The sequence below is a fragment of the Mytilus edulis genome, chromosome 2, assembly GCF_963676685.1.
Source record: "Mytilus edulis chromosome 2, xbMytEdul2.2, whole genome shotgun sequence".
In the NCBI taxonomy this organism is placed as follows: Eukaryota; Metazoa; Mollusca; class Bivalvia; order Mytilida; family Mytilidae; genus Mytilus; species Mytilus edulis.
Window position 1 is genome coordinate 41,077,364 of NC_092345.1, and position 26,517 is coordinate 41,103,880.

At 34.4% G+C, this 26,517-nt stretch overlaps 1 protein-coding gene across 1 annotated transcript in view; it reads left to right on the plus strand.

Moving 5' to 3' along the window:
- LOC139510175 (UBX domain-containing protein 4-like) overlaps positions 1-22,655 on the plus strand; it is a 53,341-nt gene extending 30,686 nt beyond the window's left edge. The window contains exons 9-11 of the mRNA XM_071296533.1: positions 10,336-10,458; positions 13,106-13,323; positions 21,513-22,655. Coding sequence (XP_071152634.1) covers positions 10,336-10,458; positions 13,106-13,323; positions 21,513-21,630 — 459 coding nt within the window. The 3' untranslated portion in view covers positions 21,631-22,655. The remainder of the gene's footprint in view (positions 1-10,335; positions 10,459-13,105; positions 13,324-21,512) is intronic.
- Positions 22,656-26,517: the final 3,862 nt, after the last annotated feature.

Here is a 26,517-nt window from a genome sequence, read left to right on the forward strand (position 1 = left end):
TGTACTTAGATTTTTTATTATGGGCCCAGTTTTCAAGTTGGTCCAAATTAGGATCTAAAATTATTATATTAAGTATTGTGCAATAGCAAGTCTTTTCAATTGCACAGTATTGCGCAATGGCAAGAAATATCTAATTGCACAATATTGTGAAATAGCAAATTTTTTTTAATTAGAGTTATCTTTCTTTGTCCAGAATAGTAAGCAAGAAATATCTAATTGCAAAATATTGTGCAATAGCAAGATTTTTTTTTAATTGGAGTTATCTTTCTTTGTCCAGAATCAACTTAAATCTTTGCTATATACAATATACAATGTATATTCACTTTTTACTACCAACTGATAAATTAAAATAATCTTTACCATTCAGTGATAACAAGCAGTTTTTTTACATCTTAATATTTTATGATGTATTTAAATGAGTAGTTATTGTTGCAAACTCCATTAGAAATTTTAATTGAGATTAGTTTTGGAATAAGAGAAAGGGGGATGTGATTAAAAAAATTGGGTTCAATTTTTCTCATTTGAAATTTCATAATAAAAAAGAAAATTTCTTCAAACATTTTTTTGAGAGGATTAATATTCAACAGCATAGTGAATTGCTCTAAGAGAAAACAAAAATTTTAAGTTCATTAGAACACATTTATTCTGTGTCAGAAACCTATGCTGTGTCAACTATTTAATCACAATCCAAATTTAGAGCTGAATCCAGCTTGAATGTTGTGTCCATACTTGCCCCAACCGTTCAGGGTTCAACCTCTGCGGTCGTATAAAGCTACGCCCTGCGGAGCATCTGGTTTAAACATGACATAAAACTCAGTGCAGAACAAAACTTCTTTTTGGGAATGTGGGGAAGCTTTAAAACAGATTCAAAATGGCAAGTCTCCTGAATCTGATGGATTTACAGTGGATTTTTTCAAAAAAAATTTTGGAAAGATATTGGTCCATTTGTCTTTAGATCTCTGCAATTTGGATATGAGTTGGGCCATTTTTCAGATTTTCAATACCAAAGTATTATTACTTGTATTCCTAACGAAGGGAAAGATAGGAGGTACATGGATAACTGGCGACCAATCAGCTTGATGAACACAGATATGAAAATTGCATCTGCAGTTCTTGCTGGTAGAGCTAAAAAGGTACTGTTCGCCATTATTAGTGACACACAAGAGGGCTTTATGAAAGGGAGATTCATAGGAGAGAACACTAGACTTCTATATGATTTTATGCACTATCTAGAAAAAAATGATATAGAAGGATTGTTATTACTAGTAGATTTTGAAAAAGCCTTTGATTCTATAGAATGGGATTTTTTAAAGCAGGCTTTGATTACTTTTAATTTTGGTCCTTCGTTTTGTAAATGGTTTGATGCGCTTTATGCAGATGCTAAGAGCTGTGTCATTAATAATGGTAATATGTCCCAATTTTTCAACCTTGAAAGAGGCTGTCGCCAGGGGGACCCGTTATCTCCCTATTTGTTTATTATTGGGGTGGAATTACTTGCCATACAGCTAAAAGGGAATCCAAAAATAAAAGAGGTGAATATAAATGGGAATCTGTCACTCATTAGTCAGTATGCAGATGATACATTTCTTTCACTGGATGGAAGTGAAGATTCATTAAAAGAGACCCTTTCTTGTTTTGAAAAAATTCACAAAGTCTCAGGATTAAAGATAAATACAACTAAAACAAAAGTTGTTTGGATTGGAAGTAAGAGATATTCTGACTTGGTTTTATGTCCTGAAACAAATCTAAGCTGGTCCTGTTCAAACTTAAAGGTTTTAGGATTAAATTTCTCTTTAGATCTAAAGTGTATGCCCAGTTTGAATTTCAGAGCAAAAATCATTGATATTTCAAAATTGTTGAAAAGTTGGCAGCATAGGAAGCTAACACTACTTGGCAAAGTTACTGTTATTAAGACTCTTGCACTTCCAAAATTGATTCATTTGCTTACATCTTTACCTAATATATGTCAATCCATGTTTAATGAAATCAACAGATTATTCTTTAATTGTATATGGGATGGAAAAACAGAAAAAAATCAAACGTGATACACTGATTGCAGATAAAAAGGAGGGAGGTTTGAAAATGGTTCATTTACAATCTTTCAACCTGTATCTTAAAGTCGGTTGGGTGAGGCGATTTTTTCAAATTTGAATGGGGACTGGCAAAATATTCTTAAGTTGATATTGAAAAAATTTGGAGGTGCAAGATCTTTTTCTTTACAAAACTTCAAATTTTTGGAGATTGGAAATCAACTCAGCAATCCTTTTTGGAAAGATGTTTTTCAAGCTCATCTAAACCACATGTTAAAACTGATGTCAAGGAGTGTCTCTCGCTGGATATCTTGAATTTTGTGAAAACAGAAGATTTCCCATTATATAACAGATGGGGAGTTGGTGGTGTGCAAAACCTCTGTCACATTTTTGACCATCAAAGAAGAGATTTTTTCACATTTGATCAGATTAAACAAAACTTCCAGACAAATATTTATATGCACCATTATAGTTTAATATCAAATATCCCTATGGGGGTAATACAGTGTATTAGGGAAAACACTGATACTGACTTAGAAAATTTTACTCTGCAGGAAAAATTTTTGGAGAAAATTACTAGCAGTAAAAATATCAAATTCATATATAATAATCTTATTGTAAAATGTACATATCCTCCAGTTGTAAAATTTTCAAAATGGGAGGATGAGCTGCATTCTAACATTGAAGACTGGAAGAAATACTTTTGTATACTTCAAAAGGTTGTAGAGATACATATTTGTATAATTTCCAATATAAGTTTTTACATAGGACTATTCCTACAAATACATTTTTATATAAAATTAAAATCAAAGATACAAAGTTATGTTCTTTTTGTAGATGTGAAGATGAAACTATTGGACATTTATTTTATGATTGTCAAGTGACATCAAATTTTTTATATTTGTTTTGTGCTTGTCTGAAAAATTTCTATGTTAACATTGATTTTAAGAAAAAAAACTTTTTTCTTGGTTTTGTAGAAGAAAGATTATTTTAAATTTTCTTTTAATTTTTGCCAAAAAAAACATATATAAATGATAAATGCAAGCTAGAAGAAAAGCTTCCAAATGCAATTGAATTAAAAAAAGACTGAAAAACGTTTATAACTTAGAGTTATATACAGCAAGAAAATACAACAAAGTTTTTGAACTTGAAACACTTTGGGCCCCTATGCTAATTATTTATCCTGAATGGTAATCTAACAACCAAATTCATATCAATATATACCGAGCCAAAAAAGTTTAGAAACACTTTTTTTTTTTTTTTTTTTTTTTTTTTTCTTTCTGGGATTTTTTTTTTTAAACATCAATGATATAATCCTTAGTTTTACCTGTAATTTAAAACAGTCATACTTTTTTCCTGGTGGTTGATTTCGCGGCATTTCACCTTTGCACGAGTAATTGATGTTTTACCTTCTGTACCTGTACTTTTAAAACAATATTAAAAATTTCTTTTTCACTAACGTCCAGGAACACACTATTGGTAAGAAAAACACATACATCTTTGAAAAAATTGCATGGGGCGTCAACAAGGCCTCCCCGAAAATGACCATCAGAAAACTCTTGGAATGGTTGATGCCGGAATGAGTGTTGCTGACATCGTGGCTCGATTTAATGTGCATAAGGCAACAGTTTAGAGACTAACAAACAGATATCGACAAATTGCAACTGCACAGGATAAGTCGATATCTCGTAGACCAAAAAAACTATTGTCAAGGGAGGAGTGCTACCTTCGCTTTACGTCAACACGTGACAATTTTTTTTCGGCCACAAAAGTAGTGAATTGACTAAGGGCAGCTGCTGGTGTGCCTGCCAATCCTTCATTGGTACACTTAGGGCATGGCTGAGAAATTGATTTTTTAATAACACTATACTCATTTCTGTATTTTGACCCTTCCACACTCCATACAAAGAAAATCCTCATGAATATGAGTGATAAACATTCATGTTGCTTCTGACATGTCATAATTTCATTCTGTTATTATTAAAATTATATGCTGCTATGATTTTGTAATAAAATAAAATTTCACATTTTTGTTGCTAAACTTTTTTGGCTCAGTATATATCTTTTTGACCTATTTATAGAACAGAGCAAACAACATGTAATATATGCATAGCACATGTAAACCTTTTTTTTTCTTCTATTAAAGAATCTATAGATATTTCTATATGAAGAGATTGTGAAAAAAGAGAGAAAGAAGGAGAGAGAGAGAGAGAGAGAGAGAGAGAAAAAAAAGAGATTTTCCAAAAAATTATATTTTAGTTTGTGTAAATCTTGATAAAACAATAGTCTTTTTTTGTTATATATTTGAAACCCTGTAACACCTTAGTCAGGTGGTGCTGTAAGGGTGATGTTAAGTCCTGACTATTGAAAAAATAAATTAAAAATTAAAAAAAAAACAAGTACAAAGTTAAAGAGCAATGAGGATCCAAAATTCCAAAAAGTTGTGCCAAATATGGCAAAGGTAATCTATGCTTGGGATAAGAAAAAATTCAAAGTTGTGTAAACAGGAAATTTATAAAAATGACCACATTATTGATATTCAACTTAACAAAAACTTGACTAAGAAAACTTGTACAAGAAAACTGTGATAGTGACAATGGGCCTTTACAGTGAATTTTATATAAAAATTTAAACAAATCCCTAATTTATTCAGCTCTTGAATACAATTAGTTATAGAAAATATATAACATTATGCAAAAAATAAATTGACAAAATCTGGTGATATTATGTGTCTCTATGCTATTAGAAATAGCTTTAATATAACAGCATCCAAAATATGGCTTTTGTGATCACAGAATAAATGGTGCAAGTGCAGTCAGGATTCTACTTCGTCAAAATTATCTCCCCATTACACCAGTTCATTTTCACAATTGTAGAAATGGAAGCCATTGTAGGGATGACGCGCTGCCAATTTTGCTCGTGAAAACCGATAAATTTATCCACATAGCACCATTACGATCCTTATATGTCAGTTGTATTTTAAAAGACAAATGTATCTACTAGCTAATGAATGAGCATCAGTTAATGATCTTGTCTGCATTGATTCAACTTAAAATTATTGTTTGATTGGTTGTCAGGTTGAATTTTGAAAATTCTTAAACATTTAAATAAATTCTAATTAAATAAATTGTGGAAGGGCAGACTAAAAATTTTCAGTGGTTGAAGATTATAAACCCTAATTATATTTTTGTCGAGCCTTCGACTTTAGTCGAAAAAGCGAGACATAACGATCCTACATTCCGTCGGCGTCGGCGGCGTCGGCGGCGTCCACAAAAATTCACTCTGTGGTTAAAGTTTTTGAAATTTTAATAACTTTCTTAAACTATCCTTGAATTGTACGAAACTTGGACAGAAGCTTGTTTATGTTCATAAGATAGTATCCAGAAGTAAATTTTGTAAAAATAAAATTCCATTTTTTCCGTATTTTACTTATAAATGGACTTAGTTTTTTCTGCCAGGAAACATTACATTCACTCTGTGGTTAAAGTTTTTAAAATTTAAATAACTTTCTTAAACTATCCTGGAAATGTACAAAACTTGGCCAGAAGCTTGTTTATGATCAGGAGATAGTATCCAGAAGTAAATTTGGTAAAAATAAAATTCCATTTTTTCCATATTTTACTTATAAATGGACTTAGTTTTTTCTGCCAGGAAACATTACATTCACTCTGTGGTTAAAGTTTTTATACGACCGCAAAATTTGAAAAATTTTTCGTCGTATATTGCTATCACGTTGGCGTCGGCGTCGTCGTCGTCGTCGTCCTGCGTCCGAATACTTTTAGTTTTCGCACTCTTACTTTAGTAAAAGTGAATGGAAATCTATGAAATTTTAACACAAGGTTTATGACCACAAAAGGAAGGTTGGTATTGATTTTGGGAGTTTTGGTCCCAACATTTTAGGAATTAGGGGCCAAAAAGGGCCCAAATAAGCATTTTCTTGGTTTTCGCACTATAACTTTAGTTTAAGTTAATAGAAATCTATGAAATTTTGACACAAGGTTTATGACCACAAAAGAACGGTTGGGATTGATTTTGGGAGTTTTGGTTTCAACAGTTTAGGAATTAGGGGCCAAAAAAGGGCCCAAATAAGCATTATTCTTGGTTTTCGCACAATAACTTTAGTTTAAGTAAATAGAAATCAATGAAATTTAAACACAATGTTAATGACTACAAAAGGAAGGTTGGTATTGATTTTGGGAGTTTAGGTCCCAACAGTTTAGGAATTAGGGGCCAAAAAGGGACCCAAATAAGCATTTTTCTTGGTTTTCGCACCATAACGTTAGTATAAGTAAATAGAAATCTATGAAATTTAAACACAAGGTTTATGACCATAAAAGGAAGGTTGGTATTGATTTTGGGAGTTTTGGTCCCAACAGAATAAGGGGCCCAAAGGGTCCAAAATTAAACTTTGTTTGATTTTATCAAAATTGAATAATTGGGGTTCTTTGATATGCCGAATATAACTGTCATGACTGTGTATGTAGATTCTTAACCTTTGGTCCCGTTTTCAAATTGGTCTACATTAAGGTCCAAAGGGTCCAAAATTAAACTTAGTTTGATTTTGACAAAAAATGAATCAGTTAGGTTCTTTGATATGCTGAATCTAAAAATGTACTTAGATTCTTGATTATTGGCCCAGTTTTCAAGTTAGTCCAAATCGGGGTCCAAAATTAAACTTTGTTTGATTTCATCAAAAATTGAATAAATGGGGTTCTTTGATATACCAAATCTAACTGTGTATGTAGATTCTTCATTTTTGGTCCTGTTTTCAAATTGGTCTACACTAAAGTCCAAAGGGTCCAAAATAAAACTTAGTCTGATTTTAACAAAAATTGAAATCTTGGGGTTCTTTGAAATGCTGAATCCAAAAATGTACTTAGATTTTTTATTATGGGCCCAGTTTTCAAGTTGGTCCAAATCAGGATCCAAAATTATTATATTAAGTATTGTGCAATAGCAAGTCTTTTCAATTGCACAGTATTGCGCAATGGCAAGAAATATCTTACAAATTTTTTCAAAGATATGCATTTTCATCATCCAAATTAAAAGACCCATATATTTCATCTTTTCATTGTTTTTTATGTTATAAAGTCAACTTGTAGCTTTGATATATAAAAATGATAGAATCTAAAGCGGGATGATATATCAAATACTCTTGCTTTGTACGTATTAAAGACAATATATACACCTCAAACACGCCCTGACATAAAAAGGTGCACTCGATTTTCTCTTTTCAGTACAATTGTTACCCATTTTTTGGAATTTTTTCTTGAATCACATAATGGGAGGGCATACACCAAAATTACTGAACTAATAGATTGATACGTTCTCCGTCCGTAAATTCTTTTTTTTAAATCGGAGGTTATGCATATTTTACATCCAACTTGATAGATACCCATGTTGTCGACTTGATAACTAATTGTTCTGCATTACTATGTAATAGATAAATTGAAAACTTATGCAAATGGTGTTTTTAAAAGAAACACTTCGTAATTGGCCGGAGAACACAGTTATTTTGTAGTGAATTTCTTTTAGACAATAAATTCAAATTAAAAAAAATTGCACCTGCTCTTTTTCAAAATATTTTTAGAGTGTAGTGTATTACTAGTGGGACAAAATTTATATCAGGCAACGTAATAAAATTTGACCTTTTTTAACCTGACCAAATCACTACTTAACATAAAGATTCAGCACCCAAATTTTTATAACATGTAATTACATCCCCCTACTTAATATTTCATGCATTAGATATCAAGACATAAATTAGGAATGTGTATCAAATAAAAAATGCAAGTTATACACTGTTTACAGAAGGGACTATATTCGTAGACAAAGAAAACCAAAGGACGATAACTGTGTCCTTGTACCAATTGAGAAGAAAAGTGTCGTTTAATTTGTTTCTATTAACTTTTAAAATTTTTGTTACTTTAGTAAACATTACAGTAAGCATTTATCGCCTTCTCTAACAAAGAGCTTCGTTTCTTTTGTTCTATTTCAACTGTGTTTCCGCCTGAGTGATTTATAATGTATCTTTCAGTTTTTACCTTATTTTAAAAACTGAACATTGAATAGCAAGTGTTTTGGTCCAGAAATCTTCTCCCTTTTTCTGTCTTTTGTTTTTATTATTTTGTGGGTAGATTTATATACAGATTTACTACTGGATCCAATACACCTTATCGCTATGTGTCCGCTATTACTGGACATCACAAAAGTTCCTATAAAATATTGATGTCATAATAAAAAATATCTGACGCCATAATGGAAAAGACAACAAACAATGCCAAAAATACCGGAAGTATCTTGCAGGAGAGGCACTGTTATGGTTTTATTGCACGAGAGGCATTTGATCAATCTGGATATGACTAATCAGTTGTTTTTAAACTTGTACAATATGACCATTTTCAATGTTATATTGTCAGGATTAAAGATATGACATATGGCTCTAGGTTTGTGGTAATCAATTAACTTTCAAGTCATTGTAATGTTCACAATAATATAAAAACTGACCAGTTGTCACATACTAAGGAGGTAACTATTTGCATGTGGAAATATTCTTTATTTATCTAGATACACTTAAGTTCAATGTTGATTTCCTATTGATGTCTTTTGTTCATCTTGACGATTTAAGCCATTTGTTATTGAAAGTTCAGAAAATAAGGTGGATCATTTTTCAGTTTCAATATTAAAAGATGGTTAACATAATGTCTCTTGCTTTCTTTTATTTTTTTTAAACAGCAATTGAAATGAGGTTCTTTTTCTTATTTTCAATATACTGATAATTTACAATTAAATTGGAATCCATTTCTGTCCAAAAGGTAATTATCAAAACTATGTTTTCACCACATCCTTAATGAAATTACACCACATCCTTAATGGAATTACACCACAAATATATTGAAATCTATATTGAGACCTCTGTGCTTTCTGGTCAATTAAGATATTTCAGTTTTAAAAAAACATTAGTACGAAAGCTAATTTATAGAAAACTGTAATTGACTAACTAAAATATAAATATAAAATATAACTTTCTGGTAGTAAGACCCGTCACGGCCAGGCTGGGAAACTGGATAGGCAAATGCTCACATTAAATCTGTTTTGATACAGTGTGTTAAATGTCTTCCTTTTTACACCATAACCCATGGTGGTGCTCCTACTAAAGGAGGGAGATACGGAACATACATACATACATTGGAGGTTGCACCATCATTAGATAAAAAGATAGGGCTATGCATATTTTGTTTGTTTTTTTGTTGTGATGTGTTAATAAATATAAAAATTATCAAAATATTTTTGGCAAATCAATATAGAATTAACAATATTTTATTTCACCATTTGTTTAGTTTCATTACATTTATAACAACTAAATTTAGAAATACTTGAATTTTTTTTACATAGATTGATAAAGAAGGTATATTTCAACAGCAAATAAACATGATGAATTCACCCAATACAATGATTTATAACAATGAAAGTCGTAGAAAGCCAGGCATAGGTATTGCCTTTCAGGCACCATTGGCGGTTGCATGGGACTCAGCAATTGTTAAGTTTTCTGCTAAAGTCAGATTGATGGTAATTACTTGTGAACGAGGAGCAAAAGATAGCAGAGGCACATTCAAACTCATAACTCAAAAATTAACTAACAATATGAAATGGATATTCCATAACTGTCAACAAACTTGTGATGAAATGTGAAAACTTACAAATGGATGACTTCAGCTTCACTGCTTTTAAATAGCTACCTTGTAAGAAGCATACCTCTATCAATGAAATCATTATAGGAAATACAAGCCCTGGGAGATATATATACTCCAGATGCAATACTGTGAAAGATACTGATATCTTCTATAAATTGCATTACCTACTATCAGTACCTTTTAGTTTGATGACTATTTCGAGACCTTGCTCCCTAGGTCATGGTCCAGTGACCATGGATTGATGAGCAATTTTCATTGTTAAGTTTCTTCTAAGGTCATATAAATTAGAAGATGTGGTATGATTGCCAATGAGACAACTCTCCACAAGAGACCAAAATGACACAGAAATTAACAACTATAGGTCACTGTACTGCCTTCAACAATGAGCAAAGCCCATACCGCATAGTCAGCTTTTAAAAGCCCAATGTAATGACAATGTAAAACAGCTTGTTTGGATCTACTTAAGATAGATTTACTTGTGATAGATCGATGATATTTTCTATAAAGATACATTACTATCAGTGCATATTAATTTTATGACTATTTTGAGGTCCTGCCTAGATTTCAACATTTAGTTGTTTTTGTAAAATTTGGGTTTTTGTATTTTGCAGAGGGTAGGAACAAGTGTAACATTATCAACAACATTCCCAAGACGAACTTTCACAGAAGAAGATATGTCTAAGACATTATTGATTCTAGAACTGGTTCCCTCAGCAGTGTTAATTGCAGTACCAGTAAGTCTTTTGTATTTCTTGGAATCATGGTGGTCAAAAATATGAAAGACAACTGTGTTGCACTTTTTCGCTTGTATCAGTTGAAATTGAGTTTATTGATGGTGTAGGGCCTGTAAATAATTTTTACAATTATAAAATCATAGATTGATGCCAGCAAATAAATATATGATTCTAACATTTAAATCAAAATGTAGATTATTGTTGAAGACAGTATTTAAACCTGTACCGGTAGATGTGATTTGTTAATTTTTTATGGCATTGGGTTTATGCCTCTTTACATCACATCCTCTTTACTCATATCTGAGATTCAATAAATTGTTTGATTTAGTATTAGTTAAACTTTTAATTCTGGATGCATGCATGTCATCAATTGCAGGTAAAGAAAGGATACTTTAAGGATCATAATTAGCTATATAAAATATGATTTTTTTTTTGTTCAATCATCAATGAAAGTGAAATAGTGAAATAATAATTTGCTTTTAGCAGCCAGAATGATTCAATTTTGTCAAGATTAGCTAAAAAAAACCCATTGATGATGAATTATTCACTTGCAAGTGAATAATTCAACCTTATTAAATCCATATTCATGTAAACTTCAATTTAACCCCTTAGCTAGAGATGGATAAAGCATGCATTGTGCTTGTTCAGTTATTTAAAGGAAAAAAATGTCAACATTGAAAGTGAAACAAAGATAAATCATTTGATTGACTGATTTGATCCACAAAAACTAATTTGTATACAGGTAAAAACGATGATTAACATCTATTTTTAATCTATAATATGAAATTAAGAAGACCTAGAGAAATCTAATTGCACAAGTTCATTATCTATTTATATCTATATTTATGTTTAAATCGCTTATATGATCAGCAGAGGCCTCTAACTAGGTGGTCAACCTGATTGTTAATTAGATGGTGTCATGACTATAATACACACTAAACCAAGATACATATTATCGACCCCATGCCCTTTTAATTGTTTATTTTAGACTTTTTATGATCTGGATAATTGTTTTACATTGTTATAAATCAAATATGAGAATTTGAGTCAAATTGGTGAACATGAATTTGACAATTAGTGCCCCTTTAAGGAAGTTTGCTTGTTATGTTTTGGAAATTTTGTCAAATTTTCGGAATCCTCTGGTTTTATTCATTTGAATTCCTTAAAAAAATTTGCCCTTTGACCCCCATTTTTCTTTATATAAATCTTTAACATGCTTGATTATAAGCAATCTGTAAAAGTTGAAAAATCTTTGTTATCTTTGAATAGTTTATGAGAACTTTAACCATACCTGTCAACCTGTGACGATGAAAATGCAGGTCATGACCTGCATTGAAGAATCAAATCTCAGGTCATAACGCGTACGAACTTTTTCGAGCTGAATTTCAGTATTTAAAAATTTATGGTACATTTTCTTATAATGTATATCAAAGATACCAAAACATCAATGCATGTTCACTTTGTTAAGTCATTTTAAATCTTATTAAATATTATTTCATTGCACTTTTAAAGATTTTTATAAATTTGTGTATTTCAGTCTTATGTGCTTAATTTTTGAGAAAAAATACTACAATCATCAAACACTAGAATTTAATGTAATTCTTAAATGATTGAGACTATTGACTATGTAGCTATTATCCATATTATTTTTCATTTAACTAGGAAATTAGACTATGAGAAAATATAGTAATACAGTTAAGGGAAGTATAAATGTAAAAAATAATTTTCAACTTTTTAAAAAAAAATGTATAAAGGTATAAAAATAATGAAAAGTTATTTTTCAATATGTATTTGAATTTTATATTTTGAATGATTTGATCTTTTTCACCCATAAAAGGTAAATATAAGGAATAATTTTGAATGGTGACAAATAAGGGGAAGTAACTCTAGTTCAGTTTGTTCAATGGTGCAATTTATTTACGACCTAAAGCTAAGGTAATTGGTGTTAATTAACAGTGTGTTTGACACCAAAGCTGTCAAGTGAAGCCATGTACTTAATGGGTCACTTAATTTGACAGTTTTCATAGCTAGATGAACTTCCTGTTCATGGAAGAATAATGAATTTGCCGGTATTTCAAAGTAATATTACTTATGAAATCAATCTCAAGGCTAAGAAATACGGGTTAAATCGGGTCATTTTCGGAATTCCCGGGTTATTTCAATAACCCGGCGGGTGTTCTAGGTGATCCCTCAGAATTGTGAAAATCTCGGGTCACACCCGCAGAATACGGGTCAGTTGACAGGTATGCTTTAACTTGTCAATGATAAAGCTATAAAAAATCAAGGGAGAATATTTTTTGGTTCCTTTATTAATCCCCTATCAATATATACTAGTTTTATGTAAAGCTTGTTTTTTTACACTGAGAAGCGAACTTCAGATTAAAAAAAAAAATTGCAGAGTTATCTCCCATATCTGTTCTGCTGTGCACATTTCCATACAAGAAAATAATCTTTTTTTGTGCACAGCTTTTTTTCAATAGAAATTTCTTTGCTGCGCACAATCCTTTCCATTGGGAAATGATCTTTTTGTTTTATATAGAATTCTACAATAGAATGCTCTAACACAACAGGCAACTCTTTCCATAATAAAATGATTTATTCAACTTCTGAGAGATAGGAGGTAAATATTAACATATGTCTTTTCAAGGGAAAGGTAAAAGGAGGCACTATTAATCCAAGTGGTGGAGGAGGTATCCTATCATTGGTCATATCTCCATTAATTACCCTGTGGAACTTCTTGTATATGTTTATTTTTGGAAGAAGTTCTCCACCACAAGAACAAAAGAAAGAAGAATCTTCAGAAAAGGAGCAGATGCCCTCAGAATCACCATCAAGTCCAGCTAGCAGAGGTGCTCAACCTCAAAGGTAATTCTTTGCATTTGGGGTCAGATAAATTTTTCTCTTAAAAAATGTCAACAGCAATATTATGAGGGAGACTAGAAACACAGATGCCATCATGGTTGTAAGAATACAAATCAGTGAGGCTTCTGATTGGATGGTATGCTTTTACTTTAGGGGTGGGTTGGGGGGGGGGGGGGGGAGTCAATTCTCAACAGCACAGTGTATTGCACAAAAGCAAAAAAGGGGGTCAACCCTTTTTAGCTCACCTGGCCGGAAGGGCCAAGTGAGCTTTTCTCATCACTTGGCGTCCGTCGTCTGTCGTCTGTCGTCCGTCGTCGTTGTCCATCGTAGTCGTGGTTAACTTTTGACATTTTGAACTTATTCTAGAGAACCACTGAATTGAATGAAACCAAATATGGCATGAATGTTCCTTATGAGGTGCTGACCAAGTGTTGTTACTTTGTAGCCGATCCATCATCCAAAATGGCCGCCAGCCGGGGACTTAGTTTAACATAGGACCCTATGGGAAATGCATACAAATGACTTCTTCTAGAGAACCACTGAATGGAATGAAACCAAACATAGCATGAATGTTCCTTATGAGGTGCTGATCAAGTGTTGTAACTTTGTAGCCGATCCATCATCCAAGATGGCCGCCAGCGGGGAACTACGTTTAACATAGGACCCTATTGGAAATGCATACAAATGACTTCTAGAGAACCACTGAATGGAATGAAACCCAACTAGTCATGAATGTTCCTTATGAGGTGCTGACCAAGTGTTGTTACTTTGTAGCCCATCCATCATCCAAGATGGCTGCAACCCGGGGCTTAGTTTAACATAGGACCCTATGGGAAAGGCATACAAAAGTCTTCTTCTAGAGAACCAAGGAATTGAATGAAATCAAACATAGCATGAATAGTCTTTTCCTTATGAGATTCTGGCCAAGTGTTGTTACTTTGTAGTCGAATTTTATCTGTTTTTATATGATTTCAAAAACCCATGTAGAGTCAGGTGAGCGATACAGGCTCTTGAGAGCCTCTACTTTAGCTCACCTGGCCTGAAGGGCCAAGTGAGCTTTTCTCATCACTTGGCGTATGTCATCGTCATAGTTAACATTTTACATTTTGAACTTCTTCTAAAGAACCACTGAATGGAATGAAACCAAATATGGCATGAATGTTCCTTATGAGGTGCTGACCAAATGTTGTTACTTTGTAGCCAATCCATCATCCAAGATGGCCGCAGCGGGGACTTAGTTTAACATAGGACCCTATGGGAAATGCATACAAATGACTTCTTTTAGAGAACTGTTAAATGGAATGAAACCAAACATGGCATGAATGTTCCTTATGAGGTGCTGACCAAGTGTTGTTACTTTGTAGCCGATCCATCATCCAAGATGGCCGCCAGCAGGGGACTTAGTTTAACATAGGACCCTATGGGAAATGCATACAAATGACTTCTTTTAGAGAACCGTTAAATGGAATGAAACCAAACATGGCATGAGTGTTCCTTGTGGGGTGCTGACCAAATGTTGTTACTTTGTAGCCGATCCATCATCCAAGACGGCTGCCAGGGGGGGACTTAGTTTAACATAGGACCCAATGGGAAATGCACACAAATAACTTCTTTTAGAGAATTCCTGAATGGAATGAAACCAATCATGGCATGAATATTCCTTATGAGGTGCTGACCAAGTGTTGTTACTTTGTAGCCAATCCATCATCCAAGACAGCCGCCAGCGGGGGACTTAGTTTAACATAGGACCCTATGAGAAATGCATACAAATGATTTCTTTTAGAGGACCACTGAATGGAAAGAAACCAAACATGGCATTAATATTCCTTATGAGGTGTTGACCAAGTGTTGTTACTTTGTAGCTGATCCATCATCCAAGATGGCCGCTAGCGGGGGACGTTCTTTAACATAGGACCCTAAGTGAAATACATACAAATGTCTTCTTTTAGAGAACTACTGAATGGAATGTAACCAAACATAGCATGAATGTTCCTTATGAGGTGCTGACAAAGTGTTGTCACTTTGTAGCCAATCCATCATCCAAGACAGCCGCCAGCGGGGGACTTAGTTTAACATAGGACCCTATGAGAAATGCATACAAATGATTTCTTTTAGAGGACCACTGAATGGAAAGAAACCAAACATGGCATTAATATTCCTTATGAGGTGTTGACCAAGTGTTGTTACTTTGTAGCTGATCCATCATCCAAGATGGCCGCCAGCAGGGGATGTTCTTTAACATAGGACCCTAAGGGAAATACATACAAATGTGTTCTATTAGAGAACTACGGAATGGAATGTAACCAAACATAGCATGAATGTTCCTTATGAGGTGCTGACAAAGTGTTGTCACTTTGTAGATGATCCATCATCCAAGATGGCCGCCAGCGTGGAACTTAGTTTAACATAGGACCTTATGGGAAATGCATACAAATGACTTCTTTTAGAGAACTGTTAAATAGAATTAAACCAAACATGGCATGAATGTTCCTTATGAGGTGCTGACCAAGTGTTGTAATTTGTAGCCAATCCATCATCCAAGATGGCCACCAGCAGGGGACTTAGTTTAACATAGGACACCTGTGGGAAATGCATACAAATGACTTCTTTTAGAGAATTGTTGAATAGAATGAAACCAAACATGGCATGAATGTTCCTTATGAGGTGCTGACCAAATATTGTTACTTTGTAGCCGATCCATCATCCAAGATGGCCGACAGCGGGGGACTTAGTTTAACATAGACCCTAAGGGAAATGCATACAAATGTCTTCTTTTAGAGAACCACTAAATGGAATGAAACCAAACATAGCATGAATGTTCCTTATGAGGTGCTGACCAAGTGTTGTTACTTTGTAGCCGATCCATCATCCAAGATGGCTGCCAGCAGGGGACTTAGTTTAACATAGGACCCTATGGGAAATGCATACAAATGACTTCTTTTAGAGAACCGTTAAATGGAATGAAACCAAACATGGCATGAATGTTCCTTGTGGGGTGCTGACCAAATGTTGTTACTTTATAGCCGATCCATCATCCAAGACGGCTGCCAGGGGGGGGACTTAGTTTAACATAGGACCCAATGGGAAATGCATACAAATAACTTCTTTTAGAGAATCACTGAATGGAATGAAACCAAACATGGCATGAATATTCCTTATGAGGTGCTGACCAAGTGTTGTTACTTTGTAGCAAATCCATCATCCAAGACAGCCGCCAGCGGGGGACTTAGTTTAACATAGGACACTATGAGAAATGCATACAAATGATTTCTTTTAGAGAACTGATGAATAGAATGAAACCAAACATGGCATGAATGTTCCTCATGAGGTGCATATCAAGTGTTGTTACTTTGTAGCCGATCCATCATCCAAGATGGCCACCAGCGGGGGACTTAGTTTAACATAGGACCCTAAGGGAAATGCATACAAATGTCTTCTTTTAGAGAACTGTTGAATAGAATGAAACCAAACATGGCATGAATGTTCCTTATGAGGTGCTGACAAAGTGTTGTTGCTTTGTAGCCGATCCATCATCCAAGATGGTCGCCAGCAGGGGACTTAGTTTAACATAGGACCCTTAGGGAAATACATACAAATGACTTCTTTTAGTGAACCACTGAATGGAAAAAAACAAAAAATAGCATGAATGTTCCTAATGAGATGCTGACCAAGTGTTTTGTTACTTTGTCGCTGATCAAACATCCAAGATGGCCGCCAGTGAGGACTTAGTTTAACAGGACCCTATGGAAAATTCATTCAAATGTCTTCTTGAGGAGAACCACTGAATGGAATGAAATCAAACAGCATAAATGTTTCTTATGAGATGCTGACCAAGTGTTGTTACTTTGTAGCCAATCCATCGTCCAAGATGGCCACCAGCGGGGGATTTAGTTTAACATAGGACCCTATGTGAAATGCATACAAGTCTTCTTTTAGAGCACCACTGAATGGAATGAAACCCAACATAGCATGAATGTTCCTTCTGAAGTGATGACCCAGTTTTGTAACTTTGTAGCCAAATTTTATCTTTTTTTATATGATTTCAAAAACCCAAGTAGAGTAAGGTGAGCGATACAGGCTCTTGAGAGCCTCTAGTTTAGCTCACCTTGCCTGAAGGGCCAAGTGAGCTTTTCTCATCACTTGGCGTCCGTCATCGTCATAGTTAACATTTTACATTTTGAACTTCTTCTAGCGAACCACTGAATGGAATGAAACCAAATATGGCATGAATGTTCCTTATGAGGTGCTGACCAAATGTTGTTACTTTGTAGCCAATCCATCATCCAAGATGGCCGCCAGCGGGGACTTAGTTTAACATAGGACCCTTAGGGAAATGCATACAAATGTCTTCTTTTAGAGAACCACTAAATGGAATGAAACTAAACATAGCTTGAATGTTCCTTATGAGGTGCTGACCAAGTGTTGTTACTTTGTAGCCTATCCATCATCCAAGATGGCCGCCAGCAGGGGACTTAGTTTAACATAGGACCCTATGGGAAATGCATACAAATGACTTCTTTTAGAGAACCGTTAAATGGAATGAAACCAAACATGGCATGAGTGTTCCTTGTGGGGTGCTGACCAAATGTTGTTACTTTGTAGCCGATCCATCATCCAAGACGGCTGCCAGGGGGGGACTTAGTTTAACATAGGACCCAATGGGAAATGCATACAAATAACTTCTTTTAGAGAATCACTGAATAGAATGAAACCAAACATGGCATGAATATTTCTTATGAGGTGCTGACCAAGTGTTGTTACTTTGTAGCAAATCCATCATCAAAGACAGCCGCCAGCGGGGGACTTAGTTTAACATAGGACCCTATGAGAAATGCATATAAATGATTTCTTTTAGAGGACCACTGAATGGAAAGAAACCAAACATGGCATTAATATTTCTTATGAGGTGTTGACCAAGTGTTGTTACTTTGTAGCTGATCAATCATCCAAGATGGCCGCCAGCAGGGGACGTTCTTTAACATAGGACCCTAAGGGAAATACATACAAATGTTTTCTATTAGAGAACTACGGAATGGAATGTTACCAAACATAGCATGAATGTTCCTTATGAGGTGCTGACAAAGTGTTGTCACTTTGTAGCCGAACTATCATCCAAGATGACCACCAGCGTGGAACTTAGCTTAACATAGGACCTTATGGGAAATGCATACAAATGACTTCTTTAAAAGAACTGTTAAATAGAATTAAACCAAACATGGCATGAATGTTCCTTATGAGGTGCTGACCAAGTGTTGTAATTTGTAGCCAATCCATCATCCAAGATGGCCGCCAGCAGGGGACTTACTTTAACATCGTCCCTTTGGGAAATGATACAAATGACTTCTTTTAGAGAACAGTTGAATAGAATGAAACCAAACATGGCATGAGTGTTCCTTGTGGGGTGCTGACCAAATGTTGTTACTTTGTAGCCGATCCATCATCCAAGATAGCCACCAACAGGGGACTTAGTTTAACATAGGACCCGATGTGAAATGCATACAAATGACTTCTTTTAGAGAACTGTTGAATAGAATGAAACCAAACATGGCATGAATGTTCCTCATGAGGTGCTAATCAAGTGTTGTTACTTTGTAGCCAATCCATCATCCAAGATGGCCACCAGCAGGGGACTTAGTTTAACATAGGACCCTATGGGAAATGCATACAAATGACTTCTTTTAGAGAATCACTGAATGGAATGAAACCAAACATGGCAAGAATATTCCTTATGAGGTGCTGACCAAGTGTTGTTACTTTGTAGCCAATCCATCATCCAAGACAGCCGCAAGCGGGGGACTTAGTTTAACATAGGACCCTATGAGAAATGCATACAAATGATTTCTTTTATAGGACCACTGAATGGAAAGAAACCAAACATGGCATTAATATTCCTTATGAGGTGTTGACCAAGTGTTGTTACTTTGTAGCTGATCCATCATCCAAGATGGCTGCCAGTGGGGGATTTAGTTTAACATAGGACCCTATGGGAAATGCATACAAATGACTTCTTTTAGAGAACCTTTAAATGGAATGAAACCAAACATGGCATGAGTGTTCATTGTGGGGTGCTGACCAAATGTTGTTACTTTGTAGCCGATCCATCATCCAAGGCGGCTGCCAGGGGGGGACTTGGTTTAACATAGAACCCAATGGGAAATGCATACAAATAACTTCTTTTAGAGAATCACTGAATGGAATGAAACCAAACATGGCATTAATATTCCTTATGAGGTGTTGACCAAGTGTTGTTACTTTGTAGCTGATCCATCATCCAAGATGGCCGCCAGCAGGGGACGTTCTTTAACATAGAACCCTAAGGGAAATACATACAAATGTGTTCTATTAGAGAACTACGGAATGGAATGTAACCAAACATAGCATGAATGTTCCTTATGAGGTGCTGACAAAGTGTTGTCACTTTGTAGATGATCCATCATCCAAGATGGCCGCCAGCGTGGAACTTAGTTTAACATAGGACCTTATGGGAAATGCATACAAATGACTTCTTTTAGAGAACTGTTAAATAGAATTAAACCAAACATGGCATGAATGTGCCTTATGAGGTGCTGACCAAGTGTTGTAATTTGTAGCCAATCCATCATCCAAGATGGCCGCCAGCAGGGGACTTAGTTTAACATAGGCCCCTTTGGGAAATGCATACAAATGACTTCTTTTAGAGAACTGTTGAATAGAATGAAACTAAACATGGCATGAATGTTCCTTATGAGGTGCTGACCAAATGTTGTTACTTTGTAGCCGATCCATCATCCAAGATGGCCACCAGCAGGGGACTTAGTTTAACATAGGACCCTTAGGGAAATGCATACAAATGTCTTCTTTTAGAGAACCACTAAATGGAATGAAACCAAACATAGTATGAATGTTTCTTATGAGATGCTGACCAAGTGTTTTGTTACTTTGTCGCTGATCAAACATCCAAGATGGCCACCAGTGAAGACTTAGTTTAACAGGACCCTATGGAAAATTCATTCAAATTTCTTCTTGAGGAGAACCACTGAATGGAATGAAATCAAACATAGCATAAATGTTTCTTATGAGATGCTGACCAAGTGTTGTTACTTTGTAGCCGATCCATCATCCAAAATGGCCGCCAGCGGGGGATTTAGTTTAACATAGGACCCTATGTGAAATGCATACAAAAGTCTTCTTTTAGAGCACCACTGAATGGAATGAAACCCAACATAGCATGAATGTTCCTTATGAAGTGATGACCAAGTTTTGTAACTTTGTAGCCAAATTTTATCTTTTTTTATATGATTTCAAAAACCCAAGTAGAGTCAGGTGAGCGATACAGGCTCTTGAGAGCCTCTAGTTTTTGTGGGGGGAGGGGTTCAATTGGCAACAGCATAGTGCATTGGACAAAAGCAAAAAATATATCAATTCAAATCATATAACCTCTTCTTAGTTTTTTGACTACATTTATTCTGTGTCTGAAACCTATTGTGTGTCAAATATTTGATTACAATTCAAATTCAGACCTGTATCAAGTGCAAATATTGTGTCCATTTTTGCCCAAACTGTTCAAGGGTGGATCTTTGCGGCCGTCTGAGCTGTGCTCAGCAAAGCAATTGATTTTTTTACCATATAAATTTGTATTATAGACATTATACCTTCTTTTAGAACTGGCTTTATTTGGTATGCAACAGACAAGGTACCCTATCAAAAATTCATTGTAAATAATTGCTCAATTGTAACCTATAGGACCAATCAGAAGTGCAAATGGTAGATTCTCTTTTTTTTCATCCAATCAGGTTGGTCCCACTACCCCAGTTATGGTCTTCTGTATTAAAAGCTTTGTTTACACAATAAAATGTGTGTGGTAAATACCAATTCATTGGAAGTCAACGCAGTTGTATTTGATATTGGCACATCTTCTTTTGTATATATATAGTGCTTGGCTCTGTCCCTCAATTCTGCTCCACTGTCTTTGAAACCTGCAATATATCAAAATAGCACTTGAACAAGATGGTTATGGTTCTCAGAAATTATTGAAATTATTTTGTATGAGGTCTTACATGCTATATTTGACCTTGACCTCTGTTTATAAAAAGCCATCACCTTATGATTCCAAAACAACCACTTATGCACTATGTTAACCTTGTAATCCATTTTTGTAATTAGTGTCTGTCATCTCTGCAATTTTTAACTTCACTTTATTGATCTAATTTCAGTGCTTACCAAAGAAGACCATTAAGGACAGATGGAAATGTACGACGATTAACAGATATGATAGATGATGATGATGATGAAAATGCAACTTGGAATGGAAACTCTACACAGCAAATGTAGAGACAATATATGTTGTGAAAATTTTACAGTAAAATATGTATGCAGACAATTTTTCTCAAAATGAAACAAGAATTATATTTATTTATAAGTATGAACTATGAAGATTTTGGATTTGATAGTCAGCATGGTCAGCTATTAAAAATAGAAAACTTTGCCTTAATCCAATCAATCAGATTTTACTGATAGTATATTATTGCTGGCATGACAGTATTTTTTTTCTTTTAAAGGATTGTGTTAAAAACTACAAAAGGAAGAAAAATACCTACTTAGTACATCTAAAAAAGGGACAACAGCAATGCAATGCCGTTATCTGGAAAAACAGGGAAAAACTAGAATGATACAAGGATAGACAAAAGTTTGTCAGATATTTAAAATGAGGCTTTGCCAGTTACTGTTGATTGATTTATTTTCGTGGGTACCAATTTTCGTGGATTGAGGAAAATTTAGGAAAAATGAGGCATATTCGTGGATATTTAATTTCGTGATTTTGGTAAAGTCTGCATTCATTCCTTTAGAATATTTGTAATTCGTTGAACATTTAAATTTGTGGTTCCCCTGTACCCACGAATTTCACGAAATTAGTATCCAACAAATATTAATGAATCCACAGTAACAGATATGCAAGGATGATTATGATCTAAAGTAATCTTTATTTAGATAATTCTTAATGGGAAGGCAAGTCTTTTTTATCTTTTATTATTTTAAATTGAGATCAGTCATAACTTATATTGGTAAATGCATCATTAAATTTTCATTTGTTTTTTATCAAAATCATGTGACTGAGGGATATGATATAAATTGTATTATTTGAAACAGTGGGTAATTATTGATAATGTATTTATAACCTGTTACAAAGATGGCAATAATATGACTTTTTTTATTTTTTTTTGGCATTTGGTGTTATTTGCAGTTCTGTATCTTAAAATACCATTTTAAAGTGGAAGAACAGACAGTTCTTAGTTGTGATGATTAATTTAATAACATTTGTAGTTAAATTATATATTGGAATAAAAATATGAAAGCTGTCTCTGGACTTATTGCCATGAAGTATATGTAATATATTTGTGTTCCTTTGCCAGAAAGAATTAATTCAAATGTGGAAAATTCTGTTTTTATACGACCGCAAAATTTGAAAAAATTTTCGTCGTATATTGCTATCACGTTGGCGTCGTCGTCGTCGTCGTCGTTGGCGTCCGAATACTTTTAGTTTTCGCACTCTAACTTTAGTAAAAGTGAATGGAAATCTATGAAATTTTAACACAAGGTTTATGACCACAAAAGAAAGGTTGGGATTGATTTTCGGAGTTTTGGTCTCAACATTTTAGGAATTAGGGGCCAAAAAGGGCCCAAATAAGCATTTTCTTGGTTTTCGCACTATAACTTTAGTTTAAGTTAATAGAAATCTATGAAATTTTGACACAAGGTTTATGACCACAAAAGAAAGGTTGGGATTGATTTTGGGAGTTTTGGTTCCAACAGTTTAGGAATTAGGGGCCAAAAAAGGGCCCAAATTAACATTATTCTTGGTTTTCGCACAATAACTTTAGTTTAAGTAAATAGAAATCAATGAAATTTAAACACAAGGTTTATGACCACAAAAGGAAGGTTGGTATTGATTTTGGGAGTTTAGGTCCCACCAGTTTAGGAATTAGGGGCCAAAAAGGGACCCAAATAAGCATTTTTCTTGGTTTTCGCACCATTACTTTAGTATACATTTTGTAAGTAAATAGAAATCTATGAAATTTAAACACAAGGTTTATGACCATAAAAGGAAGGTTGGTATTGATTTTGGGAGTTTTGGTCCCAACAGTTTAGGAATATAGGGCCCAAAGGGTCCAAAATTAAACTTTGTTTGATTTCATCAAAAATTGAATAATTGGGGTTCTTTGATATGCCGAATCTAACTGTGTATGTAGATTCTTAATTTTTGGTCCCGTTTTAAAATTGGTCTACATTAAGGTCTGAAGGGTCCAAAATTAAACTTAGTTTGATTTTAACAAAAATTGAATCCTTGGGGTTCTTTGATATGCTGAATCTAAAAATGTACTTAGATTTTTTTATTATTGGCCCAGTTTTCAAGTTGGTCCAAATCAGGGTCCAACATTAAACTTTGTTTGATTTCATCAAAAATTGAATAATTGGGGTTCTTTGATATGCCAAATCTAACTGTGTATATGTAGATTCTTAATTTTTGGTCTCGTTTTAAAATTGGTCTACATTAAAGTCCAAAGGGTCCAAATTAAACTAAGTTTGATTTTAACAAAAATTGAATTCTTGGGCCTCTTTCATATGCTGAATCTAAACATGTACTTAGATTTTTGATTATGGGCCCAGTTTTCAAATTGGTCCAAATCAGGATCCAAAATTATTATATTAAGTATTGTGCAATAGCAAGAAATTTTCAATTGCACAGTATTCAGCAATAGCAAGAAATCTTCAATTGCACAGTATTGTGCAATAGCAAGAAATCTTCAATTGCACAGTATTGTGCAATAGCAAATATTTTCAATTGCACAGTATTGCACAATAGCAAGAAATATCTAATTGCACAATATTGTGCAATAGCAAGAAATTCCAATTGGATTTCAATTGGAGTTATCTTTCTTTGTCCATAAAAGTAGTTGAATCAACTTAAATCCTTGTTTTATACAATATACAATGTATATTCACTTTTACTACCAACTGATAGATTAAAACAATCTTTACCATTCAGTGATAACAAGCACTTTTTTTACATTTTAATATTTTATGATGTATTTAAATGACTAGTTATTGTTGCAAACTTCATTAGAAATTTGAATTGAGATCAGTTTTGAAATAAGGGAAAGGGGGATGTGAAAAAAAAATTGGGGGGGGGGTCAATTTTTTTCATTTCAGATTTCATAAATAAAAAGAAGATTTCTTCAAACATTTTTTTGAGAGGATTAATATTCAACAGCATAGTGAATTGCTCAAAGGCAAATTTTTTTTTTTAAGTTCATTAGACCACATTCATTCTGTGTCAGAAACCTATGCTGTGTCAACTATTTAATCACAATCCAAATTTAGAGCTGAATCCAGCTTGAATGTTGTGTCCATACTTGCCCCAACTGTTCAGGGTTCAACCTCTGCGGTCGTATAAAGCTGTGCCCTGCGGAGCATCTGGTTGTAACTTGGTGCCACAATACAACATCAGATATACTCCTGTCAAGGTTATGGGTTTGGTAGTGTTGTCATATCCTGTTGCCTATACTTCATCAGATATAATCCTGTCAAGGTTATGGGTCTGGTAGTGTTGTCATATCCTGTTGCCTATACTTCATCAGAAATACTCCTGTCAAGGTTATGGGTCTGGTAGTGTTGTCATATCCTGTTGCCTATACTACATCAGATATACTCCTGTCAAGGTTATGAGTTTTGTAGTGTTGTCATATCATTCCACAATACTACATCAGATATACTCCTGTCAAGGTTATGGGTTTGGTAGTGTTGTCATATCCTGTTGCCTATACTACATCAGATATACTCCTGTTAAGGTTATGGGTTTGGTAGTGTTGTCATGTCCTGTTGCCTATACTACATCATATATACTCCTGTCAAGGTTATTGGTTTGGTAGTGTTGTTATATCCTGTTGCCTATACTACATAAGATATACTTCTGTCAATGTTATGGGTTTGGTAGTGTTGTCAAATCCTGTTGCCTATACTACCACAGATATACTCCTGTCAAGATTATGGGTTTGGTAGTGTTGTCATATCATTCCACAATACTACATCAGATATACTCCTGTCAAGGTTATGGGTTTGGTAGTGTTGTCATATCCTGTTGCCTATACTACATCAGATATACTCCTGTTAAGGTTATGGGTTTGGTAGTGTTGTCATGTCCTGTTGCCTATACTACATCATATATACTCCTGTCAAGGTTATTGGTTTGATAGTGTTGTCATATCCTGTTGCCTATACTACATCAGATATACTCTTGTCAAGGTTATGGATTTGGTAGTGTTGTCATATCCTGTTGCCTATACTACATCAGATATACTCCTGTCAAGGTTATGGGTTTGGTAGTGTTGTCATATCCTGTTGCCTATACTACATCAGATATACTCCTGTCTAGATTATATGTTTGTTAGTGTTGTCGTATAATGCCACAATACTACATCAGATATACTCCTGTCAAGGTTATGGGTTTGGTTTTCATATCCTGTTGCCTATACTACATCAGATATACTCCTGTCAAGGTTATGGGTTTGGTAGTGTTGTCATATCCTGTTGCCTATACTACATCAGATATACTCCTGTCAATGTTATGGGTTTGGTAGTGTTGTCAAATTCGGTTGCCTATACTACCACAGATATACTCCTGTCAAGGTTATAGGTTTGGTAGTGTTGTCATATCACGTGCCTATACTACATCAGATATACTTCTGTCTAGATTATGGGTTTGGTAGTGTTGTCATATCCTGTTGCCTATACTACATCAGATATACTTCTGTCAAGGTTATGGGTTTGGTAGTGTTGTCATATCGCGTGCCTATACTACATCAGATATACTCCTGTCAATGTGATGGGTTTGGTAGTGTTGTCATATTCTGTTGCTTATACTACATCAGATATACTCCTGTCAATGTGATGGGTTTGGTAGTGTTGTCATATCCTGTTGCCTATACTACATCAGATATACTCCTGTCAAGGTTATGGGTAGTGTTGTCATATCCTGTTGCCTATACTACATCAGATATACTCCAGTCAAGGTTATGGGTTTGGTAGTGTTGTCATATCACGTGCCTATACTACATCAGATATACTCCTGTCTAGATTATGGGTTTGTTAGTGTTGTCATATCATGCCACAATACTACATCAGATATACTCCTGTCAAGGTGATGGGTTTGGTAGTGTTGTC